Here is a 27,632-nt window from a genome sequence, read left to right on the forward strand (position 1 = left end):
TGTGTTGATTACTTACTATGTTTCAGGCTCCATGCTTCATGTTTTGAATGCACTGCCATTTTCCACATAGCAGCTAGTGACCTCTTCCTATAAAAATAAACAGTGTGGCTCAGTCTTTAGAGCATTAGCTGACATGTACCTGGGTTGTAGGTTCAATCCCCAGCCCTGGTCAGGGCACATGTGGGAGGCAACCAGTCTATGTCTGTCTCTGCCTCTGTCTCTGTCTCTCTCTCACTCTTTTCCTCCCTCCCTCCCTCTCTCAAAAAATAAATGAGAATATGTCAATTCCAAACTTAAAATATAATAGTTTTCAAATTTGTGTTATATTAATAAAACCACTCCAGTTTTATTTTGATTAATGATAGCATGGTTTATCTTTTTTGTCTTTTTCCTCCTAACATACTCTTGTTACAGGCAGCATATTAGTTGAGTCTTTTTTTTTTTTTTAATCCAATATGATCATCTCTGCCTCTTAACTGGAGTGTTTTGGCCATTTTCTTTTTTTAAAAAAATATATTTTATTGATTTTTTACAGAGAGGAAGGGAGAGGGATAGAGAGTTAGAAACATCGATGAGAGAGAAACATCGATCAGCTGCCTCCTGCACACCCCCTACTGGGGATGTACCCGCAACCAAGGTACATACTCTACCTGTTTTGGCATTTCCAGACTCCCACCACCCTCTCCTCATCTCATGGAGACCTCATAGCTCCTCCTGGCTTTCTTCTTCAGGGGCTGCAGTTTGGAAATTTCAGACAGTATGCTGAGGGGCAGTTGCAGGGCTCACCTTGCTTTTTCCCCCTTTCTCAGGCACCACTGTCCCTCATTAGTTGGTTTCAAAGTTTGAAAACTAATTTCAGGCAGAGGGGACAGTTCCAGTCCCATTGTATCCATGGCCAGAAGGGGAATTTTCCTTAGGACCTTCTAATGGTTTTCAATTTAATTATAATTTGTGAGATGATCTAGTCCAGCCGTGGGCAAACTACGGCCCACGGGCCGGATCCAGCCCGTTTGAAATGAATAAAACTAAAAAAAAAAAAAAAAAAAAGACCGTACCCTTTTATGTAACGATGTTTACTTTGAATTTATATTAGTTCACACAAACACTCCAACCATGCTTTTGTTCCGGCCCTCCGGTCCAGTTTAAGAACCCATTGTGGCCCTCGAGTCAAAAAGTTTGCCCACCCCGATCTAGTCTCTTTATCTTCAACCTCATATTTTACCACTGTGTTCCTTGTCCACTATGTTCAGCCATGTTCATTTTTTGTTCCCACCTCAGATTTGCCGTTACTCTGGCCAGTTCCTTTGCTTCAGCCCAAATGCCACTTTGTCATGGAAGTGCTCATCATGATGGTGTCCCCTCTTCACTCTCTAACTACATGACCCTGCTTACTCATAGCACTTACTGTCATCTGTTCTGTTGTTTCTCTGTCTCTTCCCATTCTCTGTGTGCTTGCTTTACAGTATACTCCTTTTGAAGCTGCTTCTCGTCTCCTTATTTCAATACTAGAGGCCTGGTGCATGAAATTTGTACATTGGAGGGGATCCCCTCAGCCCAGCTTGCAACCTCTCCAATCTGGGACCCCTTGGGGGATGTCTGATTGCCAGTTAAGCTTGATCCTGGGGTTCGGGCCTAAACCAGCAGTCGGGCATCCCTCTCACAATCCAGGACTGCTGGCTCCTAAATGCTCACCTGCCTGCCTGCCTGATCGCCCCTAACTGGCCCCCCTGCCAGCCTGATCACCCCTAACCACCTATGCCTGCTGTCCTGGACATCCCCAACTGCCCCCTCTGCCAGCCTGGTTGCCCCCAACTGCTGCCTCTGCCAACCAGGTCGCCCCTTAACTGCCTTCCCCACCGGCCAGATTGCCCCTAACTACCCCTCCTCCCCCCCCCCCGCCAGCATGGTCACCCCTTAATGACTCCCCTGCCAGCCTGGTGGTCCCCAACAGCCCCCCTCTGCCAGCCTGGTTGCGCCTAACTGCCCCCCTGCCAGCCTGGTCACCCCTTACTGCCCCCCCCTGCCAGTCTGATTGCCCCTCACTGCCCCACTCTGCCAGCCTGGTTGCCCCCAACTGCCCCGCCTGCCGGCCAGGTCTCCCCCAAGTGCACTTCCTATTGTCCTGGTCACCCCCAACTGCCCCCTTGCCAGCTTGGTCACCCCTCACGGCCCCCACTGCCGGCCTGGTCGCCCCCTGCTGGCCTGGTCTTCCCCTCACTCCCCCCTCTGCTGGCCTGGTTGCCCCTCACTGCCCCCTCCCCCTTCCGCTGGCCTGGTCGCCCCAGGCAGCCTGCTGCCTGGTTGTTTGGTCACCCCTCACTAAATCCCCTGCCGGCCTGGTCGCCCCATGCTGCCTGTTTGGTCATCTGTTTGGTTGTTTTGGATGTGACGGCCCCTGGCTCTTTATATATATAGATGAATCTCCATGGCCTAGAACAATGTTTGGCACATAATAAGTGTTTGATACTTAAAGGGATATTTATATTGATTTGCATGTAACCCTAAATATAGATATGACCATTTCATAGATGAGACAACTTGTTCCCTCAGTCGGTGAGTACTGTAGTTAGATGTGAATCACAGTTTTGTGTCCTTTAGGACACTTTGTGTCCTTCATGTCACTTCTCATGGTGGCAGTCACTCTGGTGTTTGCTGGCTGTGGGCGCATACTTTACTCGAAGTTGCTTTTAGCAGTATTCTGTATGCTTCAGAATAATTTATTTTAATATTGAAAAATAAACTTTGAGTTATTACATACAAATTACTTAGAATATGTATGAGGGAACTTGAATTGTTGAACTTGAAATTAAGTTTTTGGAAAGTTTGTTAGTTTCTAGTTTTTTCTCATTGGGATTTTAAGTCTTCTACACAAACAACTAAAAAGTGGGATATTTAAGTTCATAATAGAAATTGGAGGGGAGGGGGTTGTTGTTTTGGTATGAAAACATGCTTTTTAGTCAGATGTCTATGTAGTATTGGAATTTTATGGCATAATCTGCTTAATTTGTTTCATTTGCGAAAACAAAACAAAACAGCATTACAGTCACATACTAATTACTAGCCATGCATCATTCATTTGAAATAGAGCCTAAAGCATTTTGTAGTTATAAGCAAAAAGGTCTCTTATGATTCATCACTTTGCAAACGGCATTGTTTTAAGGTTGCTTTTTAGATCTGAGTTTAATCTAGTGCACAGGAAGCATTTTCTGTATTCTGCAAATCTCATTAATTAGGCCTACATGCTCTCTTCTAAGACTGATTTTGAAACATGTTGGAAAAGAGGAAACTAGACTTATGGAACTAAGTTACTTTAGTGTTAGGCAATTTTATCCCACTTGTGGCTTAAGGTGTAATTGTTGTATATAGTCTGGGTTATTTTATCTTTCATTCATGAAGACATCAGTAAAGGTCTGTAAAGTACATTCTTAATAAAGTTGAGTAAAATACTATAATAGGTAGAATTCTACTCAATGGGTTGTCCCTATCTATCTGTCTGTCTGTCTATCTATCTATCTATCTATCTATCATCTCTCTATCTATCTATCTATCTGCCTGATATGCAAAGTGTCCCTTGGGAGTTCAACTGGGAGTTTGACTGGGAGACCTGGAGTTTGATCACTTGCTATGTGGTGCACTGACCACCAGGGAGAAGCATGGATCGAAGGAAGGGAGGCCCCAGCTTGCAGCAGAAGGAAGGCCCTGGCCAGCAGCCAGAAGGCTCTGATGGGCCCTGATCACCGGCCAGGCCTAGGGAACCTACTTGTGCATGAATTTTGTGCACCGGGCCTCTAGTTAACACATAAGTGAATATTTGATGAAAATAGATTGTATACATACTGTTTACATGGTCTTGAAGCATCTCCCTATAAATTACTTATTATAAAGGAAACATTAAGTTGCTTTTCATTGGAGAAACTGATAGGTAACACCTTAACCAAATATATATGTGTAATATGTATATATCTTTTCCTTTATAACATCCTATCTAATAAAAGAGAAACATGGTAATTAGCATACAATCGCTACCCTACCCATTGGCTAATCAGGGAGATATGCAAATTAACTGCCAGCCAAGATGGCGGCCGGCAGCCAGGCAGCTAGAAGCGAACATGAAGCTTGCTTGCTTCAGTGACGGAGGACTCCAACGTTCCCCGCCTGCCGCTGCCGGCCTCTGAGCTGCAACTCTAAGCAACTATGTTACAAATATAGAAGCTAAACAAAACCCCAGAAACCTGCTTTAGTCCCGGGGCTTCAGCCAGCAGGATCGCAACATTGTTTCAAATACAGAAGGTAAACAAAGGCCAGAAACCTGATTTCAGCAGCGGAGGCCTAAGAGCTGGAGCCATGCCTGAGAGCTAAAGCTGGCCTAGAATAAAAAAAACAAAAAAAAAAACAAAAAAAAAAAACAACGAGCAGTTGGGAGCTTCAGTCACCTGCCAGACTGAAAACAGCCCTCAGCCCCTCACCCAGACTGGCCAGGCACCCCAGTGGGGACCCCCACCCTGATCCAGGACACCCTTCAGGGCAAACCAGCTAGCCCCCACCCGTGCACCAGGCCTCTATCCTATATAGTAAAAGGGTAATATGCCTCCCAGCACCGGGATCAGCGGAGCCGCGAGGCCTCCTGGCACTGGGATCAGCATGACAGGGGGCAGCGCCCAAACCCCCTGATTGCCCTGCGGCTCTGTGTGTGACAGGGGGCGGGGCCACAACCTCCCTATCGGCCCTGCACTGTTCCTGACAGGGGAAGGCGCCCCAACCCCCTGATCAGCCCTCCTCTGTGCCTGATAACGGGGGGAGCTCCCCAACCCCCTGATTGCCCTGCGGCTCTGTGTGTGACAGGCTGCGGTGCCCCAACCCCCTGATTGGCCCTGCTCTGTGCATGACAGGGGGTGGCGCCGCAAACTGCCCATCGACCCTGCCTTGAGTGTGACAGGGGGCGGTGCCCCAACCCCCCAATCGGCCCTACCCTGAGCATGACTGAGGGTGGCATCGCAACCTCCCGATCCCCCCTGCTCTGTGCATGACAGGGGCGGCGCCCCAACTCCCCAATCAGCCCTGCTCTGAACCCGACCAGGGGCTGCACCTAGGGATTGTACCTGCCCTCTGCCACCCAGGAGCAGGCCTAAGCCAGCAGGTCGTTATCTCCCTAGGGGTCCCAGACTATCAGAGGGCACAGGCCGGGCTGAGGGATCCCCCTTCCCCCTGAGTGCACAAATTTTTGTGCACCAGGCCTCTAGTGTATTATATAATATGGAAAAGAAGAGGGAATATTATAAAGCAAATGGGGCAAAATGGAAACAGTTGGTTAATCTGGGTAAAGAGTATTTGTATTCTTAAAGCTGAAATTGTAACAAAGTTTCAACATTTTCATTTAAAGCAACATAAATAAATTAGGCTTAAATTTAGCAAAAGCTGTGTGAACCACAAACAATTATAAAACTTGACAAACTATGGAAGATTTCTGTCTTAAAACATTTAAGAAAAACTGCAAACCTCCTAAACTTCATGAATTACCAGCTTTAGGCCTGGTGAAAATTTTCAGTGATAGTAGAGAGAACTGGATTTCAAGTAGGGGGTGTGGTTTTCTCAGAGCTGAGGAGGCAGCTGAAACAGCTGGAGTCTTCAGGGCAGGGTGTGAAGTTGAAGGGATGCCAGTCCATGTGGAGATCTCCCATGAGTCTAGAGGTTGGGCTGTTTGCCTGCTGAATAAGATTTATCACATAGCACCTGCTACATGGCTAGAATGGAACAGAGATAGTAAATAGAGTTCCAGCATTACTAGGAAGTGTTGGATTTCTGACCCTGCTAGAATAGTAAAATATTAACACCTTAGTAACTCAGCATTTACTAAAATAAAACAGCTGGAAAGGTTGTATGTGCTGTAGGAATGAGGACCATACCCTAAGAGAGTTCCTACTTTAGAACCCCTCCAACAAAACCTAGATTCAAGTCTTGCAAAAACCCCTCTGGGAAGAAAGTGGAGGAGCTTGGCAACACCTCTCCTTCCCACAGAGCTACATTAACTAAGGTCAAACTCAAGCCTGTACAGTTTAAATGACTGATTTGCCTGCTAAAACAAGAGTAAATGTTCTGCAAAAGGAATATTACAGCTCAACAGTTGTTACATTATAATATTTAATTAAAAAGTAAAAAAAACAATAAATGGGATGTGTTGTCCAAAAAAAAAAAAAAAAAAGTCAAACCAGACCCAAAACGGCCCAGATTTTGGGTTTTACTTGCAGAAATTTTAATACAGATATTATTAACATGCTCGAAGAACTAAAGAAAATTTTCTTCAAGGAATTAAAGGAAAGCATGGTCTTAATTAAGGAATGTTTGCAGGAAAATTCCTGGAAACTAAAAATTTACTATATTAAAGTTCTCAAACTGAAAATTTTAATAACTGAATGGAAATATTAGTGTGGGGTTTTAAAAGTATATTGCAGATAGCAGAAGAATCAATGAATTTGAAGGCAGATCTATAGAAATTAGTTTCTTAAGAATGTAGGAACAAAATATTATATTATGTATAGAATATCAGATACTGTTGGGTAAATACCAGTCTGTCCAAAACACCTGTAACTGGAATCCCAAAAGAAGAAGAGAGTGGGATTATGGCTGATAAAATATTTGACAAAACAATGGCTAAGAAATTCCAAATTGAGTGAAGAACATCAACTTGTCATTCAAGAAGCTCAGCAGATCCAGCCAGAGTAAATATAAAAAAACAGACACGTTGGCACATCCTGGTCAAATTGTTGAAAGCCAAAGATGAAGAGAGAGAATCATAAAAGTAACTGGAGAGAGAGAAGTGGAGAACATTACATATAGGACAACAAGAATGAGAGCTCTTGCTGGCTTTGCAGAGATCATGTTAGCAGACATTAAGTGTTGAAATAGCAAATACCCTGTTAACTCAAAACATTTTATTTATTTAGATACCCTTCCAAAAATAGAGTAAAATATACTTTTAAGTGATGTGAAACCTGTGAGTTTTGGGCCATCGGACCTACCCTTCATGCAAAGCTAAAGGATGTCCTGAATTCAGGTCAAAGGAAAATGATCCCTTATGGAAACTCAGATCCATAAATAGAAAATTGATTATTAAAAAATAAAAATGCAGGATGGGATTTATAGTGTATGTGAAGTACAGGACATGATAGTAATTGCACAAATGATGGGGTACACCAATTGGAATTGTGCTGTTGTAGCTTTACACACATGAAATGAATCAGAAGGTGTGAAATGTTAGAAGGGCAAGGCAGAAAATAAAAGCCATGAACCAGTACAATATGGCAGAATTAAGTGTAAAAATAGATAATTTATCAATCATAATGAGATTTCAAATGCTTCTTTTCCAGTAAATTCTAGAGAAAGTGACCCCCCAAAAATTAGTAAATATTTTGAATTAGTAAATATTCTACCAACCAACTTAGAATTGATATTTGTAGAACATTTTCCACAAAAGCTGCATAATATAATTTCTTTTCAAATATACATGGAATGTTTGCTATGGTAGACAATATAGGAACATAAAATAAATCTCAGTAATTTTGAAAAGATTGAAATTCAGAGTAAGTTTTCTGTCTAAAAAAATTAAATTGAACAGTAATAGAACATGTCCTTGATTGAAAATTATGTAACATGCTTTTAAGTTACTTGAGGGTCAATGAAGAAATTATTTTGAACTAAATAAAAAGGAAAACATTGAAAAAGAAAAAACCAGATTCTTAAATTACCAATATCAGAAATCAAAGAAAAAAATTTACTACAGAAAATTAGAAACTCATATTATACATAAACATGTAAGTTAAAAAATTGTCAACAAAATATTTTTATATCAAATATTGCAACTCATTAAAAAAGTATATCATGACCAAGTGGCACAAGGTTTTTTCACCTTGAAAAATGTAGTTAAGCATATTACCAGAAAAAATGGAGAAAAGTCATATCTAGATAGATGCAAAATAAAAAAGGATTTGATAGAATTTTACTTCATGATAAATAAAATCTTTTAGCGACTAGAAATAGAAAAAAATGTCTTCACCCTAATAAAGGACATTTATGGGAAACCAGGAGCCATCCTCATACTTAATGGGAAAAATGAAATGATTTGTCATTTAAGATTGGAAACCAGCCAAAGATATCTACTCTCTCACTCATACTTTCTTTTTTTTCTTTTTCTTTTTTTAACTAAAAAACAGAAATTTATTTCTCAAAGTTTTGGGGTCTGAAAAGTCCAAGGTCAAGATGCTGGCTGATTCAGTTTCTGGTGAAGGCCTGTTTTATGGACAGCTGTCTTCTTTCTCTGTCTTCACCTACTAGAAGACCAGGATATCTAGCCTTGTTACTTCTTTTCAGCATTATAATGCATATTCTAACCTGTGTAATAAGAAAAAGAAACAGAAGGCCTGTACACTGTAAATCAGAAAGTGAACCTTTTTTTAATGACCCAGTTGTCTATGTGAATGTATAAGGAGTTTATAATAAACTTTATTGAAGTAACCAGTGAATTTAACAAGGTCACAGGATAGTCAGTATACCAGAACGAGTTCTCTTTTTTTAGTAATGACATATATTGGAAAATAAAATAAAATAAAATAGTAGTATTTACAATAGCATCAAAAAACTTAAAATACTTAGGGATATATTTCAGTAAACATGCTGATTTTCTACACTTAAAACCACAAGATATTGCTGAGAGAAATTAAAGTTGTAAATGAAGTATTTACCATGCTCATAGAGTGGAAGACTCAGTATTGTGAAGATTTTATTTTTCCCTCAAATGATCTGTAGACTCCTAATATATGATACACATTCCCAATCAAAATCCCAGCGGGTTTTATTATAGCAACTGGCAAAAGTTACAAAAATTCGTGTGGCATTTGGAAGACCTAGAGTAAAAATCAATTTGGAAAATAACAAACTTGGAGGACTTAGACTATTGATTTGATATCAAGGCAGTAAGGTTTGGCTTAGATATAAAAATAAACTTTTCTGGGAAGTTGAGAAGTAAACCCACAAGGATACCAACAAATGATTCACAAGAAAGACATCAAGGCTAGTGCATGGGAAAAAGAACTTCTTTGTGTCAAATGGTGCTGCCAAACTTGGATATCCTATGGGCTAAAATGAATCTCAATTCCTGCATCACACCCCACAGAATAATGGATGAGGGATGGAGTGTAGACCTAAACATGCAAAGATAAAATATAAAGCTTCCTAAATAAATCATAGCTTTAGTAAAGAGGGTATAAAATGGCATAAACCACTTTAGAAAACAGCTTGCCAATTTCTTTTGAAGTTATGTATGCATTTACACTATATCTTTTTAGGTATTTAATAAAAATGAAAAGACTAATATAAGAATATTGATAATATCCTGTATTAGTTTTCACACACGACCATAATATATGTCCATAATCCTGGTGGTTTAAAACATCAGGAATGTATTTTCCTGCATTTTCTGGAGGGCGGAAGTCCAAAATGGATGTTTTGGCAGTACTGATTCCTTCTGTAGGCTCTGGGCAAGAATCTGTTGCAGTCTTGTTTCCTATCTTCGGTAGCTGCTTGCAGTTCTTGGCATTTCTTGGCTTGTAACATTACTTCAGTCTTAACCTCCTCCTTCACATCGCTGCCTTCTGTTTGTTTCTCTCTCTACTATTTTTATTAAAGTGACATCAGTCATTGGATTTAGGGCTTGCCCTAAATTTAGCATGATCTCTTCCGGCGATCCTTAACTTCATTTCATCTGCAAAGACCCCATTTTCAAATAAGTTCACATTAGCAAGTACCTGAGGTTAGGGCTTAACACAGCATTTTTGGAGTCCTTCTTCAACCCAACCCACTACATAGCCTCAAAGTAAAAAAGAAACACCCAAAAAAACTATCCACAGGAAAGTAGATAAAGAAATTTTGGTGTGTTCTTATAATGAAATATTATGAAATGAAAAAAGAACAAAGTATTGAATCACTCTCTGTGTGTATGAATCTCAAAGTCATTTTGTTGAGTGAAAGAAGCCAGACACGAAAAGTGTTTACTGTAAGTTTCATTAATGTAAATTTCAAGAACAAGCAAAACGAAGTTAACGACAGAAAAAAAAACCCCACAAACAACATTGGTTTCCTATGGGTGGGGACTGTCTGGAAACAGACATGAATGAATTTAAAACACCAGAATGGTTCTGAGTTTTATGCCAGCTTTTTAATTGATCAGATATGAAACTCTTCGTTAGGAGTGCTAGCTAAGACTGCCAAATTAGTCTCGTGCTCTCGAGCTTTACCACATACAGATCCTGAGTATCTGCAGAACTCACTTGGACCTCCTGTGAAATCCTTAGTGGTCCAGAATTGATAAGCATTTGTAAACAAAAACAAAGCCATAGCTGATGTCTATTGCCAATTGTCCATCCTTTGGCTAGCTGGAGGAATATACATTTATACCCTGTTATTTTATTTATTATTATTATTTTTTGTATAATTCTTGGATTTACCTTGCTCCATTGCAAACCTGTAAAAAATATACCATATGTACTTTGCTGTTGTATAGTTTTTTAAAATAATTTCAGCTTAGGAGTTTAATATCATAAGGCCACACTTATTTTTAAAAAATTTTTTATATTCTCAGCACTACCCAGCCATAATGCACTTGAATAGCTATGTTTTTGATTGCCTCTCTTGAAGTAAAATGAATGTTTCTTTTGTCTGAGAATTCTGGAGATCATAAAAATATTGGCTAGCTAATGGTAACGATGAAATATTTTTCACCTAGTTTAATTAAAAAAATCAAGTTCAAAACTTTTTCCTAAGTGTCTTAATTCTATTATTAAATCCTGTTTATTTCTCAGATGTCACTTTTCTCCCTCAACCCCTTATCATTTTCTCTAGTTCTGTCTTTCACAAAGATACGCATTTGTTTTTTCACATTCTCCCTGCTTATATGTCTCCCACTGAGAGTGAAGAATTAGCTAATATGGAAATCTAAGTGGAGAGCACAGTGTGGAGGGGATGCCAAAGTATCTGGAAAAAAAATATTAAAAATTCAGCAGAGCTCTAGCTGGTTTGGCCCAGTGATAGAGTGTTGGCCTGCAGACTGAAGGGTCCCAGGTTCGATTCTGGTCAAGGGCACATGCCTGGGTAGCAGGCTCGATCCCCAGTGAGGGGAATGCAGGAGGCAGCCAATTGATGTTTCTCTCTCTCTCTCTCTCTCTCTCTCTCTCTCTCTCTCTCTCTCTCTCTCTCTCTCTCCTCTCCCCCTCTCTCTCCCTCTCTCCCTCTCTCCCTCTCTCCCTCTCCCTCTCCCTCTCCCTTTCTTTCTGAAATCAATAAAAATATATTAAAAAAATATTCAGCAGAACAGGAGGTAGTTGGATATACCAAGGAGAAAGGAAAAAAATATGAAGTAATAGGATGCTGAGTGCTCAGCTGGGTCATCTCCATAGTGTTTTATCTGATAACTGTGGTGGGGAATTTAAAATCCATTCTTACTTAATGGAAAACACAGTAGAAGTAGTTTGAGTATCAGATGTTTTTCATAGATTTTAGAGAGAGAGGAAGAGAGAGAAACATCTATGAGAGAGAAACATCTATTGGCTGCTTCCTGCACTCCCTGCACTGGGGATTGAGCCTGCAATCTGGGCTTGTGCTTGATCTGTAACCTTTAATCAAACCTGTAACCTTTTGGTGCATGGGACAATGGTCAAGCGACTGAGCCACACTGGCCAGGTCATCAGATGGTTTTTAAGTTGTGGTTATTAATTTCTACATTGTGATGTTCTAGTGGAACTGTACAGTTGATTGGCTGCATGTGACCTGGAAGCAGTCATGTAACCTTCCTGAAGTGCTATTCCATTATTCCTTATAATTACATATTCACAAAATATAATGAAGGAAAGGTTTTGTCAATCAATTAAGACTGAAGTGATTAGCTTTTTAATCAGTGGGTTACTTGTAGTGGCTGAAAGTGAAGTGAATGGTTAAGTAGTTTTATAATGACTTCAGGGAAGAGTAATGAAGAGATGGAGCATATACTAAACTTTATTTTGAGGTGAGCCTGAATTATTCTGCAGGCAGGAAGGTGGAAAAATCCAGCAAGTTTTGAATAAATTGGTTCCTGAAAATCTGTTCTTTATATATATATATAAAAACTGCATAAAGAGAACCAGATATGGCATTAAACATTATTGGTATAAAAATGCCAAAATGATTCTTTTCATAGAATAATGGGTAAAGTAAAATTACATGTGAAAAACATGAGATCATGAAAATTAACATCTCCCTGGGGACTTTCTACTTTTTACCCTTCAAGACAGATGGAAAGAGTTAGATGAAATGGGCTGTAAGGGCAGTAATCATGACCCCTGTGCCTCTTGTAGCACCAAGTGGGCACCCAGTCAATACTTGTAAGTTCATTGATTGTTTAAAGGTCTTTTCATCTTATTTTGTTCCTGCTCCAATGACACATGTTGCCAACAAACAAAATTTTGAAATATCAATTACCCTTAGGATTCTGGATTTGCTTGTTCTTTGATTTTTAGTGGTCACTGTTTTTAAGGTTGTTTCATCTGGCATATGTCCCTTCTGGCACTGGGTGAGAGATTGCAGGAGGGCTGTGCCTTGCCTTCAAACAATACTAGGGAAATATATGTGTGTGTGTGTGTGTGTATCTACACTAATAAAAGAGAAAAATGGTAATTGGCGTACGACTTATACCCTTTTCATTGGCTAATCAGCGAGATATGCAAATTAACTGCCAACTAAGATGGCAATTAACCACCAACAAAGATGGTGGCTAATTTGCATATTGCAGGCAGGATGGTACAGCACCATTCGAGAGTGGGTTGGGGGTGTGAGTGCCAGCAGTCGCCCGAGACCCGATCCCGCCGGCAGACCCGGATGCGGGCCGGTGGGGCGGCTGCGGCATCCGCCCGCACTCACGCCCTCAACCCGCAAGGTTCAACTCCTTTGGCCGAGGCATCAGGCCTGGGCGGGGGGCGGAGCCAGCAGTCGGAGGGGGCTGGGGGTCCCCTGCCCAGGTCTGATGCCTGGGCCAGAGGCATCAGGCCTGGGTGGGGGGGGGCAGAGCCGGGGACTGGGGGGATATGATGGTCCCCTTGTCCCGGCCTGAAGCCTGGGTCAGAGGCATCAGGCTTGGGCGGGGGGTGGGGGGGGGCAAGCGATCAGAGGGAGATGGGGGTCCCCTGCCCAGGCATGATTCCTGGGCCAGAGGCATCAGGCCTGGGCAGGGGTCAGAGCCAGTGATGGGGGGAGATGGGGGTCCCCTGTCCAAGCCTGACACCTCTGGCAGAGGCATCAGGCCTGGGCAAGGGGCCGATCAGGCAATAGGGTGATGGGGGTAGACCCCTCTGGCCGAGGCATCAGGCCTGGGCAAGGGCGGAGCCGGTGATGGTGGGGAGAGGGGGGGTCCCCTGCCCAGGCCTGAATCCTGGGCCAGAGGCATCAGGCCTGGGCCAGGGGCAGAGCCAGCAATCGCAGGGGTCTGGGGGTCCCCTGCCCAGGCCTGACGCCTGGCATCAGGCCTGGGCTGGGGGCAGAACCAGTGATGGGGGGAAATGAGGGTCCCCTGCCCAGGCCTGACACCTCTGGCAGAGGTGTCAGGCCTGGGCAAGGGGCCGATCCTGCGATTGGAGGGTGATGGGGGTCAACGCCTGAGGGCTCCCAGTATGTGAGAGGGGCCAGGATGGGCTGAGGGACACCCCCCCCCACCCACCCAGTGCACAAATTTTGTGCACCGGGCCCCTAGTATGTATCTATATATATATGGAGATATATAGATATATATATATATATATAGATATATAGATATATATATATATATACATATATCTATATCTATATCTATATACATATATATAAATATATATATATATATATATATAGAGAGAGAGAGAGAGAGAGAGAGAGAGAGAAAATTATAAATTCATTTATATAGAGGTATCCTTTAAATTTATGGTTATATATAGGATCTTAGCAATAATATATATATATATATATATATGTATATAAATAGTTATATATATACTAGAGGCCCGGTGAACAAAAATTTGTGCACTCGGGTGGGAGGGGGGGGGGTCCCTCAGCCCGGCCTGTGCCCTCTCGCAGTCTGGGACCCCTCGGGAGATAACAACCTGCTGGCTTAGGCCTGCTCCCGGGTGGCAGAGAGCAGGCGCAATCCCTAGGTGCAGCCCCTGGTCAGGCTCAGAGCAGGGCCGATTGGGGAGTTGGGGCGCCGCCCCGTCATGCACAGAGCAGGGCAGATTGGGAGGTTGTGATGCCACCCTCAGTCACGCTCAGGGTAGGGCTGATTGGGGGGTTGGGGCACCGTCCCCTGTCACACTCAAGGCAGGGTCGATGGGGAGGTTGCGGCGCCACCCCCTGTCATGCACAGAGCAGGGCCAATCAGGGGGTTGGGGCGCTGCCCCCGTCACACACAGAGCAGGGCCCATCAGGGATTTGGGGCACCGTCCTCTATCACCCACAGAGCAGGGCCATCAGGGGGTTGGGGCGCCGCCACTCTCACACTCAGGGCAGGGCCGATGGGGAGGTTATGGCTCTACCCCATCACACACAGAGCAGGTCCCGTGGGGGGGGCGGGGTCGTGTTGGGTTTAGCCCCCTGTCACACACAGAGCCATAGGGCAATCAGGGGGTTTGGGCGCTGCCCCCTGTCACGCTGATTCCGGTGCCGGGAGGCATATTACCCTTTTACTATATAGGATAGAGGCTTGTTGCATGGGTGGGGCCGGCTGGTTTTCCCTGAAGGGTGTCCTGGATCAGGGTGGGGGTCCCCACTGGGGTGCCTGGCCAGTCTGGGTGAGGGACTGAGGGCTGTTTTCAGGCTGGGAGTGACTGAAGTTCCCAACCGCTCCTTTTTTTCTTTTTTTTTATTCATTCTGGGCCAGCTTTACCTTAAGGCTTGGCTCCAGCTCTTAGGCATTCCAAGCGGCTGAAAGTAGGTTTCTGGCCTTTGCTTACAATGTTGCGAATCTGTTGGCTGAAGTCCGGCGGTATTTGTTACAATGTTTCTTAAACTGCCCGCTCAGAGGCCTGCAGCCGCAGTCAGGGAACGTTGGTTTCCTCCAACGATCCTCCGTTACTGAGGCAAGCAAGCCTCATGTTAGTTTCAAGCTGCCTGGCTGCCGGCCGCCATCTTGGCTTACAGTTAATTTGCATATCTCGCTGATTAGCCAATGAAAAGGGTAGCGGTCTTACGCCAATTACCATGTTTCTCTTTTATTAGTGTAGATTGTGTTGATCTTAAATATATATATATATATATATTTAGTTTTTTATGCCTTTAGATTGATATTCAGATTGTAGCTCATTATTGTTGGGTTTTGGTGCTATGGGTTTAAGATTGCTAAGATCCCACAGTATGAATCAAAGAAAGCCAAAAAACCTGCACTTGTTGCCAAGTCTTGCATCTCATTAGATGTGAAACCTTGGGATGATGAGACAGATATGGCAAAACTAGAGGAATGTGTCAGGAGCATTCAAACAAATAGCTTGGTCTGGGGCTCTTCTAAACTGGTTCCAGTGGGGTAAGGAATTAAAAAGCATCAAATACAGTGTGTAGTGGAAGACGATAAAGTTGGAACAGACATGCTGGAGGAGCAGATCACTGCTTTTGAGGACTATGTACAGTCCGTGGACGTAGCTGCTTTTAACAAGATCTAAAATCCATCCTGAGTCCGTGCCCTTAAATAAAAGCTTGAAAGAGAGAGAGAAAAAAAAAGATTGCTAAGATCCTATATATAACCATAAATTTAAAGGATGCCTCTGTATAAATGAATTTATAATTTTCTCTAACACTCTCATTATAAATATCTTAAAGTTTCTTTTAATATAACCTTTCCTTTTTTTAAAATATACTTTTTATTGATTTCAGAAAAGGGAGAGATAGATTGAAGCATCCATGATGTGAGAGAATCATTGATCAGCTGCCTTCTGCTGGCCCCCTACTGGGAATTGAGCCTGCAACCCCTGCATGTGCCCTTGACCAGAATTGAACCTGGGACCCTTCAGTCTGCAGGCAGACACTCTATCCACTGAGCCAAATCAGCTAGGGCCCTCCCTCCCTCCCTCCCTCCCTCCCTCCCTCCCTCCCTCCCTCCCTCCCTCCCTCCCTCCCTCCCTCCCTCCCTCCCATTACCATTGAGAGTATTATTTATATGCTATAGCTATCCACTTTTGCATTCAGCTTAGTCTCTGTCAGCCAAAACACAGTTTTAGGTTCCTTAGCAAGCAAACAAATGCAAACCCCAGTGTTGATATAATCTGTGGTGAGGATGAAACATTCTTCAGGGTTTTTTAAAACGTATTTTCCCATTTTTAAATGTATTTTTTTAAATTTCCTCTAAAGAAACAAACTTTGATTTAATAAGAAAAAGCCCTGCTATTATTATCATAGAACTCAAGATTTAGATTTTAGAACATTAGCTTTTATTGAGTTTGTTTTAAACAATAGGGGCAAGCATTTGGCCTACGGGGCCAAAGTAAGCTAAATAGTGGACTAAAGACAGGCAGGAGCACCAGGTGATCTCTCACATTCATTTCCAGCTCAGTAATTTCATTCACTAAAATTCATTTATTTCATATCAGTCAAATACTAACTTTTCTAAATTTGGGAGAAAGAGCAATATGGAAAGGACATCTAATTTGCGAGGCTGTGGGTCAAAGACCTGTTGTTTGGTTACCTTTCCTGACTTCGTTTTGTCAGGGTTTTTCATGAAACATAGCACATTGTTCTGCATTCCATCGTAGACTTCCTCTATCTTTTCAAGGTACCTGTCCCTAGTGCCAGGTAGACTCATTACTCATACAAATCTAGGTTATATTTTTTCTAGGAAAATTAATTACTTTATCCTGGCTGCATATGGTTAGCTTGTCAGCAGGAAAGCTTTAACATATTTTGGGCCATTTAAGCAGTCTTTTTTTCTCTTTCTGCACAAAGTAGTACACTAATGTAGGTTAAAATTAATGTATTTTGTAATACCAATGGTTTGCATGGGAGACTGGAGAATTCCTTCTCATGCTTATTGTGAACTGCTAAATACTTAAGTTCATGATCATGAGTAAGGGCACAGACTGAAAGCAGATGCCGTGGGCTCAGTGTCCACCTTGGAAGACCACAAGCGTATGAACACTCATGTTTAGTGTTCTTTGCACATCTTATTATTCTAAAGGATATACTAAATGGAATAAAGTATCTTGCAATTTCAAGGAAGTAAGTCTATTTGAGAGCATTTTAAGACATGAAATGACTTTATGAGAAGTAATAATTGCTTAAGTCTACTTTGTGTGCTAGACATCCAATATCCAAACATATGCTAATAGGACCTCTAAAATTGTCTTTCTACAGTTTTATATGACTTGTTTATTCTATAAAACCATGATTGGTAATGTTTCTTTTTACTTTAAAAAATGTCTTTTTTGAGCTTACAGTTTTTTACTGTCTTCTAGGGAAAAATATTATTTTTTCTAGACAGGAATTTGAAGATATTTTTTGAAGTCAAGAAATTTTAAGACATTCCTTTATACATACTTTGTAGCAGGGACTTATTATTAACTACATTAGTTGAGTTCTTGGAATCTTGCCTGTATACATATAAACAAACATTTCACATGTCAGGTGCCTGGGGAAAGTACTGTTATAAAGTAGACATTTATATTATTTGCTATAAAACTTTTCAGTCATTGTAAGGATTTGGTCCATTTGAAGATATATTTGCAGAGTTATCTACTGAGAGCTACCTCTTTAATTGCTCAGTTCTTTTTAGATGAGTGTGCCGAATTATGTTGCTACATCATTAAAGCAGTATCTGTATTATCCTATTAGATCTAATAAGTTTAGGCTTTTGTATGGCATATCTTATTTTATTTTATTTTTTTTCCATATCTTATTTTAAATAACAAGCACTTATATTATTAGCAGATAGCTGTCTGTCTCCTTTACAGACATCCTGTGCACCTCATGAGGCATTGTTTTTTAGCCTTTCCTTTGGATCTGTGAATGGCCAACCTAGTCCCTGTTTTAACTCTGTCAGTTTCGGTCATTGTTTTTTTCCTGACCTTGCCTCAAACTGCTCTTGATGCTTATGATAGTAGTTGAAGTGCAAGAGTTATAACTATCACTGCCCCATCCATCTGTTCTATGTCTGAAACTCCTAGTACATTTGGCCAAGGAATTCCTACATACCTTAAATGTCTTCAGCCTTCAGGTAAGTGGCTCTTACCTTCACGTGTTGTTAGAAAATGGGGAGTAGTTTAAGGCAAGAACTTGCTGACCCTCTTGCCCTTTTTGCATTTTTGTTTGTTTGTGTTTTGACACTTTCAACCCCCTACATTTCCAACATAGCAACCCTGAGTCCCAGACAGACGTGTGGCTTTGCACTGTTCTTGTCTCCTGTTATGCCCATGTTTCCTAACCCTAACGCTGCTAATTTAGGATATGTCAGGAGTGATTCTACTTTCTTGTGTTGCTGCAGAAAGTCAATTTAGTACAAATTGGGACCTATTTACTCTCCCTCTCTAACAAGTATTGTTAGTCAGCAGTGCTTCAGAAGACAATAATTGCTATTTGAAAAAACACACAAACCTTCTTTTATACCTTTCTGAATATGTTTTAAACATGACTCAGCATGTTTCAATTTTGAACAAAAAATTAATGATATGAATGCTTTGTAATTTGTTGCCTCTATATCCCTATTTTACTTTATTTCATTTTTTGTTAATCCTTACCTGAGGATATTTTTTCCATTGACTTTTAGAGAGTGGAAGGGAGGGGGAGAGATAGTGAGAGTGCGAAACATTGATGTAAGAGAGACACATCAATGGATTGCTTTCTGCACTCATCCCAACGAGGGCCGGGATCAAGCCTGCAACCGAGGTATGTGCTCTTGACTGGAATCGAACCTGAGACCCTTCAGTCTGCGGTCCGACGCTCCAATCACTGAGACAAACCGGCTAGGGCTGTTTCCTCTTTTTGAAATTTAGTTGTAAAAAATGAATGTACTTTATTACTTATTTAAGCTTTATCATTTAATTAAAGCTTTCTTTTCATTGAGCATCTAAATCTGTGTTGTGTCTTTTTTTTTTTGAGGGGCAATTCTGGATTCCTAAGAAAAACAAACAGGGCTTTTCTCTTTCGATGCTATCAGTTTTAGGGGACATATTGCTTCTTCGGTACTGTCATACCAATAGATCATCCTAGATTACTTGCACTCTTACAGTACTAAAGTATACCATGCATTTTAAAGGAAATCTGCTATTTTCTTTTCCATCAGATGAGCAATGTGAAGAGACTGCGGCCGCGGCTCAGTGCTATTCTCTTTAAGCTTCAGTTTGAAGAGCAGGTGAATAACATCAAACCTGACATCATGGCTGTCAGCACTGCCTGCGAAGAGATAAAGAAGAGCAAAAGCTTTAGCAAGTTGCTGGAACTTGTATTGCTAATGGGAAACTACATGAATGCCGGCTCCCGGAATGCTCAAACCTTTGGATTTAACCTTAGCTCTCTCTGTAAAGTGAGTTGGTTTTTTTCCCCTTCTTTTTAAGCACATATTTGCCTGCACACTTAGTCATAGAATGTCAGCCCTGATTACATTATTTAAATCTTTTTGTTTTGGTGTGCTCATTATCAAGAACTTGAACTGAACCATGAACCCAAACCCAGAGTGAACTAAGCTAATTTACTCAACCTCTGAACTAAATCCAAATATTAATTTTCTGTGATCTGCAAATCCAACTGAAGGATTTTGTTTAATAACACAATTATGTTGTAAACCTATGCGTTCTCAAAGTAATGAAATGGAACATCACAATATTATTTAAACCTAGTTGTCATTCAATTCAGTTACCTCTACATATGAAGGTATATATGTAGAGACTTGCTTAGGATTTCCACTAAAATTTTTACCTTTATTTAATTATTTCTTTGCATTTAAATTTTTGCAAGCAGACTAAAGGGAGAGAAAAGTGAGATTGTTTTATGTAAGGAGGAAATTATTATTCTATAAAGGGGAGTAAACATAACTCAGATTTTGAAATGTTTCTCTAAACATAACTTTAGAAGATATGGAAATGGAGCAAGTTTAGAGAGTCTTTTTCTGCTGGGTTCAATGTTTTATGTAACAGAGCTCTTTCCTAAGCAATGGGCCAGTGTAATAGTGCTTTATTGATCTGCTTATAACAAATTCTTCTCAGTTACACATCACAAGAAAAGCTTTCTCTTGTTCTTGACCTGGTAACATCTACCCTCCCTGACTAAGGAATTTGATTATTGCTTTTGCCAGTTAGGAAGGGAAGGTGAAAAACAAGTTCGGCTTTAGCTGTGGGTTTGCTGAATAGTTAATCTCTTGGTACTTTTGTGACTTTGCTTACATGAGTTCCCCGACGTAAACCTCCCACTAGTATCAGCGCCTTTTTATTTTCCTCTCCTTGCTTTCTTAGCCTTACATCTTCTGTGCAGATCTGTAACATGGATGATGTAATTCATAACATATGTATTGAAGACTGCACATTTATAGAGTGCCAAGTGCTTGACCTGATCATCTCATTTAGTGTTTGTGATTAATACTTACTTAGCATATGTGGAAGTTATATTTTTCATATTTAACCCATTAAGTGTGATTAAATATTTTAATGGAGCTTATATACAAGAAAGTTAAGGCAGCATAGTTGAGAGAGCCTAGCTTTGCTAAGGGAGACCAGATAAACATTCAGAGAGGGATACTAGTAGGAATCTGAACTGTATCTGGATGAGTGAGTGGATGTTCCCTGAGAGGAAAAAGCATTCTAAACAAGAATCAGCAGTTTGTATAAAAGCCTCTCTCATGGCATGTGTTCGTACACGGAGTGATCCTGTACACCTGGAGCCTAAATGGGAGAGGAGTGGAGAAAATTGAAATTAGATAGTAAATTTGCCTAGATGGTGAAAAGCCTGAAATGCCATACCTTATGGTGAAATTTTTATGGAGACATTATTTCTATAAGGCAGTGATGTTATCAGTTATCTTATAGGAAAATAATTTTAATAGCCATATGAAAAAGTACTGTCAGTGCAGTCACTGTTTGCCAAACATGTCTATTTAAATTTAAATTAAGCCCGGCTGGTGTGGCTCAGTTGAGTGTCCGGCCCTTAAACCAAGAGTTGCTAGTTCCATTCAGGCCAAGGCACATGCCTGAGTTGCCAGCTTGAACCTCAGTAGGAGGCATGCTTCTCTCATCAGTGTTTCTATTTCTGTCCCCCTTTCCCTTCTCTCTCTAAAATCATTAAATTTAAATTAATTAAAATTCAAAAAAATTAAAAATTTAATTCCTCGGTCACACTTGCCATTTTTCAAGTGAATCAGTATCCATACATGCTGGCAGTCAAAATACAGCACATTTCGGAAGGTTCTACTGGACAGCACTGGTTAGAGCAGTGGTTCTCAACCTTCTGGCCCTTTAAATAGAGTTCCTCATGTTGTGACCCAACCATAAAATTATTTTCGTTGCTACTTCATAACTGTCATGTTGCTACTGTTATGAATCGTAATGTAAATATCTGATATGCAGGATGGTCTTAGGCGACCCCTGTGAAAGGGTCGTTTGACCACCAAAGGGGTCGCGACCCACAGGTTGAGAACCGCTGGATTAGAGGTTGACTGTGGGAGAGACTAGGTCGTTGGCAGCATGTGATCTAGGAGCACGTCAGAGAAAATGTAGCTGAGCAGATAGAGAGGCAGGGCAATGTGAGATGAAGGGGAAGAGGGGAGGGTCAAAGATAACTCCAAAGATACTGACATGTTTGAAGTGGTTGCTCAATAAAGAATGAGGTTGCTTTTGGTGTTTCCTTCCCCTTGTTTACCTCAGCATCTTAAAGGGCATCTGATTGATGGGCCTTTTTCAGTTATGTAGCAAATGTTTAGTGTCCAGTACATAGTAGTCATTGTGCTTTGAGATGATGATGGACCCAGCTAATGTAGTAATAGAGTTTTTAGGTAGAATGGGACAAAGGGTGGAGGGGGAGTGTACACATTTAAGGAACATCTAGGGAATTGTCAGGAAGTGGGAATTATGAACTTGGAGGCTAAAGGACAAAGAGGGACGCTATACTGCCAGTTTCTGGGGAAGCAAAGGAAGAAAAAACAGGATGCAGATCAAGATGGGGGAGAAGTTCACCACTACAAGAGATTGTTTCATGGTGCTAAGTGTCTGTTGCTCTTCAGATTTTGCATCTCAAAACTATAGCCAACTCACAGAGTTGACCACATACCCTCCCTTCCTGCTTCCTCAAAAGACAATTGTCCAGGAGAGCTTAGGTCTGATTAATGAGGTGGAATAGCCTAATACAGTGCTTGGTACATAGTAAATATTCAATAAATAGTGGTTGAATGAATGACACTACAGTGGACACAGTCTTGTGTCTTAGTTATTATGTAGTTGAAAATAGACATCTCATATTGAGATATAGTCATTGATGCCTAGTAATTTTAAAATCTTTTACAAATGCAATGCATGCTGTTACTATTTTACTACAGTCATTCTACAAACTGGCTAATCTGTCTCCAGATAATAGAGTTGACTGTATTTTTAGGCACTGAGATTGGATATTTTAATCAACCCTCTTAGGAGACTTCTGTAGTGCAAGAGACAAAATAAATACTAGAACTTCATACTTTTTATTATCCTACACATCAAATTGAAAGCATATATTGAACAAGATGATATCACATCATGTTGTGTGTGTTTTTTATCAGAAGTAGCGGCTTGATCTTTGAAAATTATTGAATTTTCACACTGACTATAAAACATTTGGTTTGATCATAAGCCCCTGTGCAAGGAATTCCAAATTTACTTGACAGTTGAAGACAGGATTATATTTTAATCTGTTAAAACATGCTGGGTGATCCTGTGACATATAATATTCTATACCCAAAATTTTTACTTATAAATGTCCTTTGTACATTTAGCTCACATCTGAAAAGTGCATGAAATTTTGTATTAAATTATTAACTTTGCACAGGTTAGAATAATTACATGAATTTTGAAATCCGTATGCATTGTATTTTATTTTGAGTGCTATAGTATATCTTTGTATACACTTGTAATTGAGATGGCTAACTAAAATAACTCGAGTTCAGAGAGAGAAAAGTGTTTGTCTACTTCCACCCCAAAGATTAGATATGGCTATGATAAATAAATATAAAAGTGAAAAATTAGATATAAGGTAAACATAAACTAGAATCTGTTATTAAGATGTAAATGAAAATTAAGGTAGATGCATGGGTTTGAGGCTTTCTTTTGGTAAAAATGAAGTGCAAACATGGTGATGAAATGTTTCATGATCTAAAAATAGTAAATAGTGGTTTCTCTGATTAGCCAAAGCTGAACTTGATGAAATTTTGCATGTGTATTGTTTTAAAAGAAAAATATGGTGTGGAGCTATGTTCTTATAAATTATAAGTGAAAAAAAATCCATTACAGCTATCTCCCTACCCTCTCTCCCCCTTTCTAATCCTCTACAAATATGTATAAAGGGCCTGTTAGGGCTTGACACTCCAAGAGAACCCTCATAGTAAATGAGATACAAATGTGGTCTTTAATTGCAGTAATTCTACTTTTAGTTTAAGTAAAATGGAATAAATACCTTGCATTCTGATGGCACAGCTTTTCAAATAGATTAACCTTAGACTTGTATTTTAGGACAATGAATGGACTACTTCTCATTCATGAAAGTCCTTGAAAGCTACGACTAGACCTTCGATAAAAACTGGATAATAGATAAAATGAGGTTATACAATTTTTTTTAGGAGCTTTATTGATTAAAAGCAAATATATATTTTTAGAAATTTCATCAGCTTGGTAACCAAGGTGCCTACCTTGAAAAAAGTTATATGTGGTTTGTGTTGAAGTTTGTTCTCTAAAAAACCTGTTGGTAGGGCCAAGGTCTTTTTTCCCCCAACTAGATCTAGCAAAAGAATAAGTTGACCCAACCATCAAAGTTGAACACCTTATTAAAATATACTGTATGAGATGATTTTAACTTGTAACTATAAAAACTAATGTTATCAACCCACATGCAGTAACTATAACATGTGTTTAGTAATGTTTACTAATGTCTAATGAGGGGTGTGATTTCTAAATAACAAATAATCTCAGAAAATACAGCTGAATTATCCTATATAATAAAGAGCTAATATGCAAATAATCATCATACCCTCACACTGGGGCCGGGGAACCTGAGGCTGCACCCCCTCCCCTTTTACGGGGCTTGACAGGGGTAGGACCAGCCAGGTCTGAGTCTCACGCGATTTTGAGGCATGCACAGGTGGGCAGGACTTGACTCGGTCCCGCGGTGCGCCCCAGACTCTGACAGGAGGGTGATTTTCATATACATTTTACTAATTTGCTTTCATCTCTGACACTTAGTGCAATAGCAATATTAAAATATTTCCTCTAATTAAATTCCTTTACTGTGCACGAATTTTGTGCACCAGGCCACTAGTGTAGTTATATAAGGTAGCACTTTGTTCTAGGTAATTATACTAACTTCCTACATTAGGATAATAGATATAAATTTTGGAAGAGTGTACCAACTGTAATAACTAATTTTTATCAGTATTTGTGCTGTTATTTACAGAGAAAATTGTAGAAACAAATAACAATTGATTCTGCTATAAATTTATCCATAGCATCACTTAGAAGAGAATTCCTATCCTCTGTGGGAATAGAACATGTGGTAAGTTCATTTCAGAGAGAACTCATCAAAGGGTGCACAGTTTGGGCTGTAGGGTAGGAGTTAGGTGCTAAACGGGTATGTGTGTGTGGCTTGGAAGACTGATTTTTGTCTTTTGTTTAATTTTCTCTTTTCTAGTATATACAGATTTTATCTGATATTCTTGTACTTGTATATTCCTTTTACAAGTACAGGTCACAATTGAATAACTTTACCAAACTTCGGATGGGGAACTCTTTTCCCCCCCTTTTTTATTATCTCCACCAACTCTAGTTATTTCTTGAAGTTGTGAACAGCTCCTCTTTTAGGACCCTGACTCTGAACCCAGAGTGACCTTTAAGAAATACTCATATATTAGACCCACACCAGATTAGCATGCATTGATGTGCATCTGGCACTTTTTTTAAAAAGGTCCCCAGGTGATTTTAATGCACAGACTGAACTGAGAATCACTTTATGTGTCTTCTGCCCTACTTCCTTTTCCCAGCATACAAGACCCTTGATTGGTTATCTGGAACCAACCGACAAAGATAAACAAGTAAAACCTAACCAACACAAAAACAAAACAAAAAAGAAACAACTCTACTTCTTCACTTTAGGATGAGTGGTGAAAATATTTCCAAAAACTGCTGCTTCTCTTTATTGCCAAGCTGAGTACTATCATGAGGCCAGAGGAGTGAAAGTAATATGAATTTCAGGCACACAGTGGAACTGAAATAAGTTGATGGTCAGTGTCCTGAGTTACTTTGCAGGGTTCTGCCTTGTACGGGTGAAGTTTCATCAAAGGATGCACAGTCCTGGGGTTGTGGGACAAATACAGGAGACAAATACATTTACCTGTTATAGGCAGTTTGTATTTTGCCTACCTGTACAGACACACAGGTTAATATTGTGAATCATTTTTTGTGAAATTTTGATTCTTGTATGTCACCTTTTCCTTTATTCTATGAAGTTAGATTTAAGAAAGTTCTCTGCCAAACAAATCCATTGTTCCATCTGCAGTCAATGTTTTAGAACTTGAGAAAATTTTTTATTCTTTATCAAATTGGCAAAATCACACTAGTAAATTTTGGCACCCTTTGAATGTAAAGCAGTTTTTGGCCAAAGACTTGCAGATAACAAATGCCATTCTTATTTTACATCCAGCCAATTAAATCACTGAAATACTGACTTCCAAAGCAATGTGAAACTATTTAGAATTCTTAAACCCTTTGACTCATTCATTAACACATGTAATGTATGGCATTTTCCAAGGAACATTTAATTGGCTTTAGTAACTAGTGTTTTTGTTATATATATTGATTTCAGAGAGGAAGGGAGAAAGAGATAGAAGTATCAATGATGAGAGAGAATAATTGGTCGGCTTCCTCCTACATGCCCCTCGCTGGGGATGGAGCCAGCAACCTGGGCATGTGTCTTGGCCTGAATCAAACCATGACCTCCTGGTTCGTAGGTTGATGCTCAACCACTTAGCCACACCATCAGGCCTAAGTAGTGTTTTTGATAAATTTTATTCACATTACCTCCATTTGATTTTTCAATTGCTATTAAATATTGTAAATTGGAATTATTCTTTTAATGGAATTACAAAAGAAAGAGTGGCTTTGCTTACAGTCAGTAAAGCCACTTGTGTGCAATAGCTCGTGGTCTTATTACAAGCATTGCTAATCTGTTACACTTCCTTTCTCCCAAACACACAGCCATAGAGCTCCCCTCAACACCTCACTTAGTAACAGCTCTACAAATCACTATGCTTTAATTATGTTCAATTTGTAACAATGAAAATACATCCTGCATATCAGATATATACATTACGATTCATAACAGTAGTAAAATTACAGTTACGAAGTAGCAACGAAATTTTTGCTACTGATTTTTGTGTTTTACAAATGAAAAATCCAAAATTAAATGGCATGTTCCATTTTTTATACTCTAAGAAGCTTCATATCTAGGTCTCTTTATTAAGGATCTGAATTTTTTCTAGATTTTGAGCATCACAGGCAAAACATGTAACATGGTCTACACTTACCAATGGTATTTATGAATATTTATTCTTAGATGGTGGGGAAGAACATGGTGATGAAATAGGTGTATACCGAAACCAGACAAAGGGATTACACTACGAGGCAACTTTAGCGTAATAGCATTCATAAACATAGGTGCAAAAATTATCAACATATTACAAAGCAAAACTAACTATATTTAAAAAGTATAGCCCATGACTAAATGGGAAGTATTTCAGGTATGAATGGCTAGTTCATTTGAAAATCAGTAATGCAATCCATCATCACATCAACAGGTTAAAAAGGAAAAATCATTTGAATATATCAAATATGAAGAAAAGTCATCTGATAAATTCTATTATCTGTTCATATAAACTCTCAACAAACTGGAAATAGAGGGGAAGTTTCTCAGGTTGATGAACAATACCTACAAAAACTACAGCTGGCGTCATATTTAACAGTAAAGAACAATGTTTTTCCCCTAAGATAGGGAACAAGGGAAGGGTCTCTCCTCTCACCATTCCTGATCAACATTTTACTGGAAATACTAGCTAATGCAATAAGACTAGAAAATAAAAGATATATGGACTTAAAAGAAATAAATAAAACTATCTTTGTTTATAGGATAAATAATTGGTTATGTAAACCTCCCCCCCACGCCCCCAGCCTCACCCCTCACCCCCACCCCCACCCCCCCCACACACACCCACGTACAACAAGAAACCTACTTTCTGGAACTAAAGAGCAGTTATAGCAAAGTTTTAGGATATGAAGTTGACATAAAAAGTCAGTTGCTTTCCTAATACTCGCAGTGAACAGTTCGGATTTGAAATTAAATATCTTTATGTTAGCACAAGAAAATTAATTCATTTATAGTAGGTTTTTGAT

At 40.0% G+C, this 27,632-nt stretch overlaps 1 protein-coding gene across 4 annotated transcripts in view; it reads left to right on the plus strand.

The window, feature by feature from the left end:
* Window positions 1-27,632, plus strand: part of DIAPH3 (diaphanous related formin 3) — a gene marked incomplete at its 5' end in the record, with an annotated part of 567,305 nt that overhangs the window by 298,921 nt on the left and 240,752 nt on the right. For all 4 annotated transcript variants that reach the window (XM_081083267.1, XM_081083268.1, XM_081083269.1 and 1 more), the window contains one exon: window positions 19,307-19,546. In XM_081083267.1, the coding sequence (XP_080939393.1) occupies window positions 19,307-19,546 (240 nt within the window). The remainder of the gene's footprint in view (window positions 1-19,306; window positions 19,547-27,632) is intronic.

The sequence above is a fragment of the Myotis nattereri genome (genome assembly GCF_964212035.1).
Source record: "Myotis nattereri genome assembly, chromosome: 2".
NCBI lineage: Eukaryota > Metazoa > Chordata > Mammalia > Chiroptera > Vespertilionidae > Myotis > Myotis nattereri.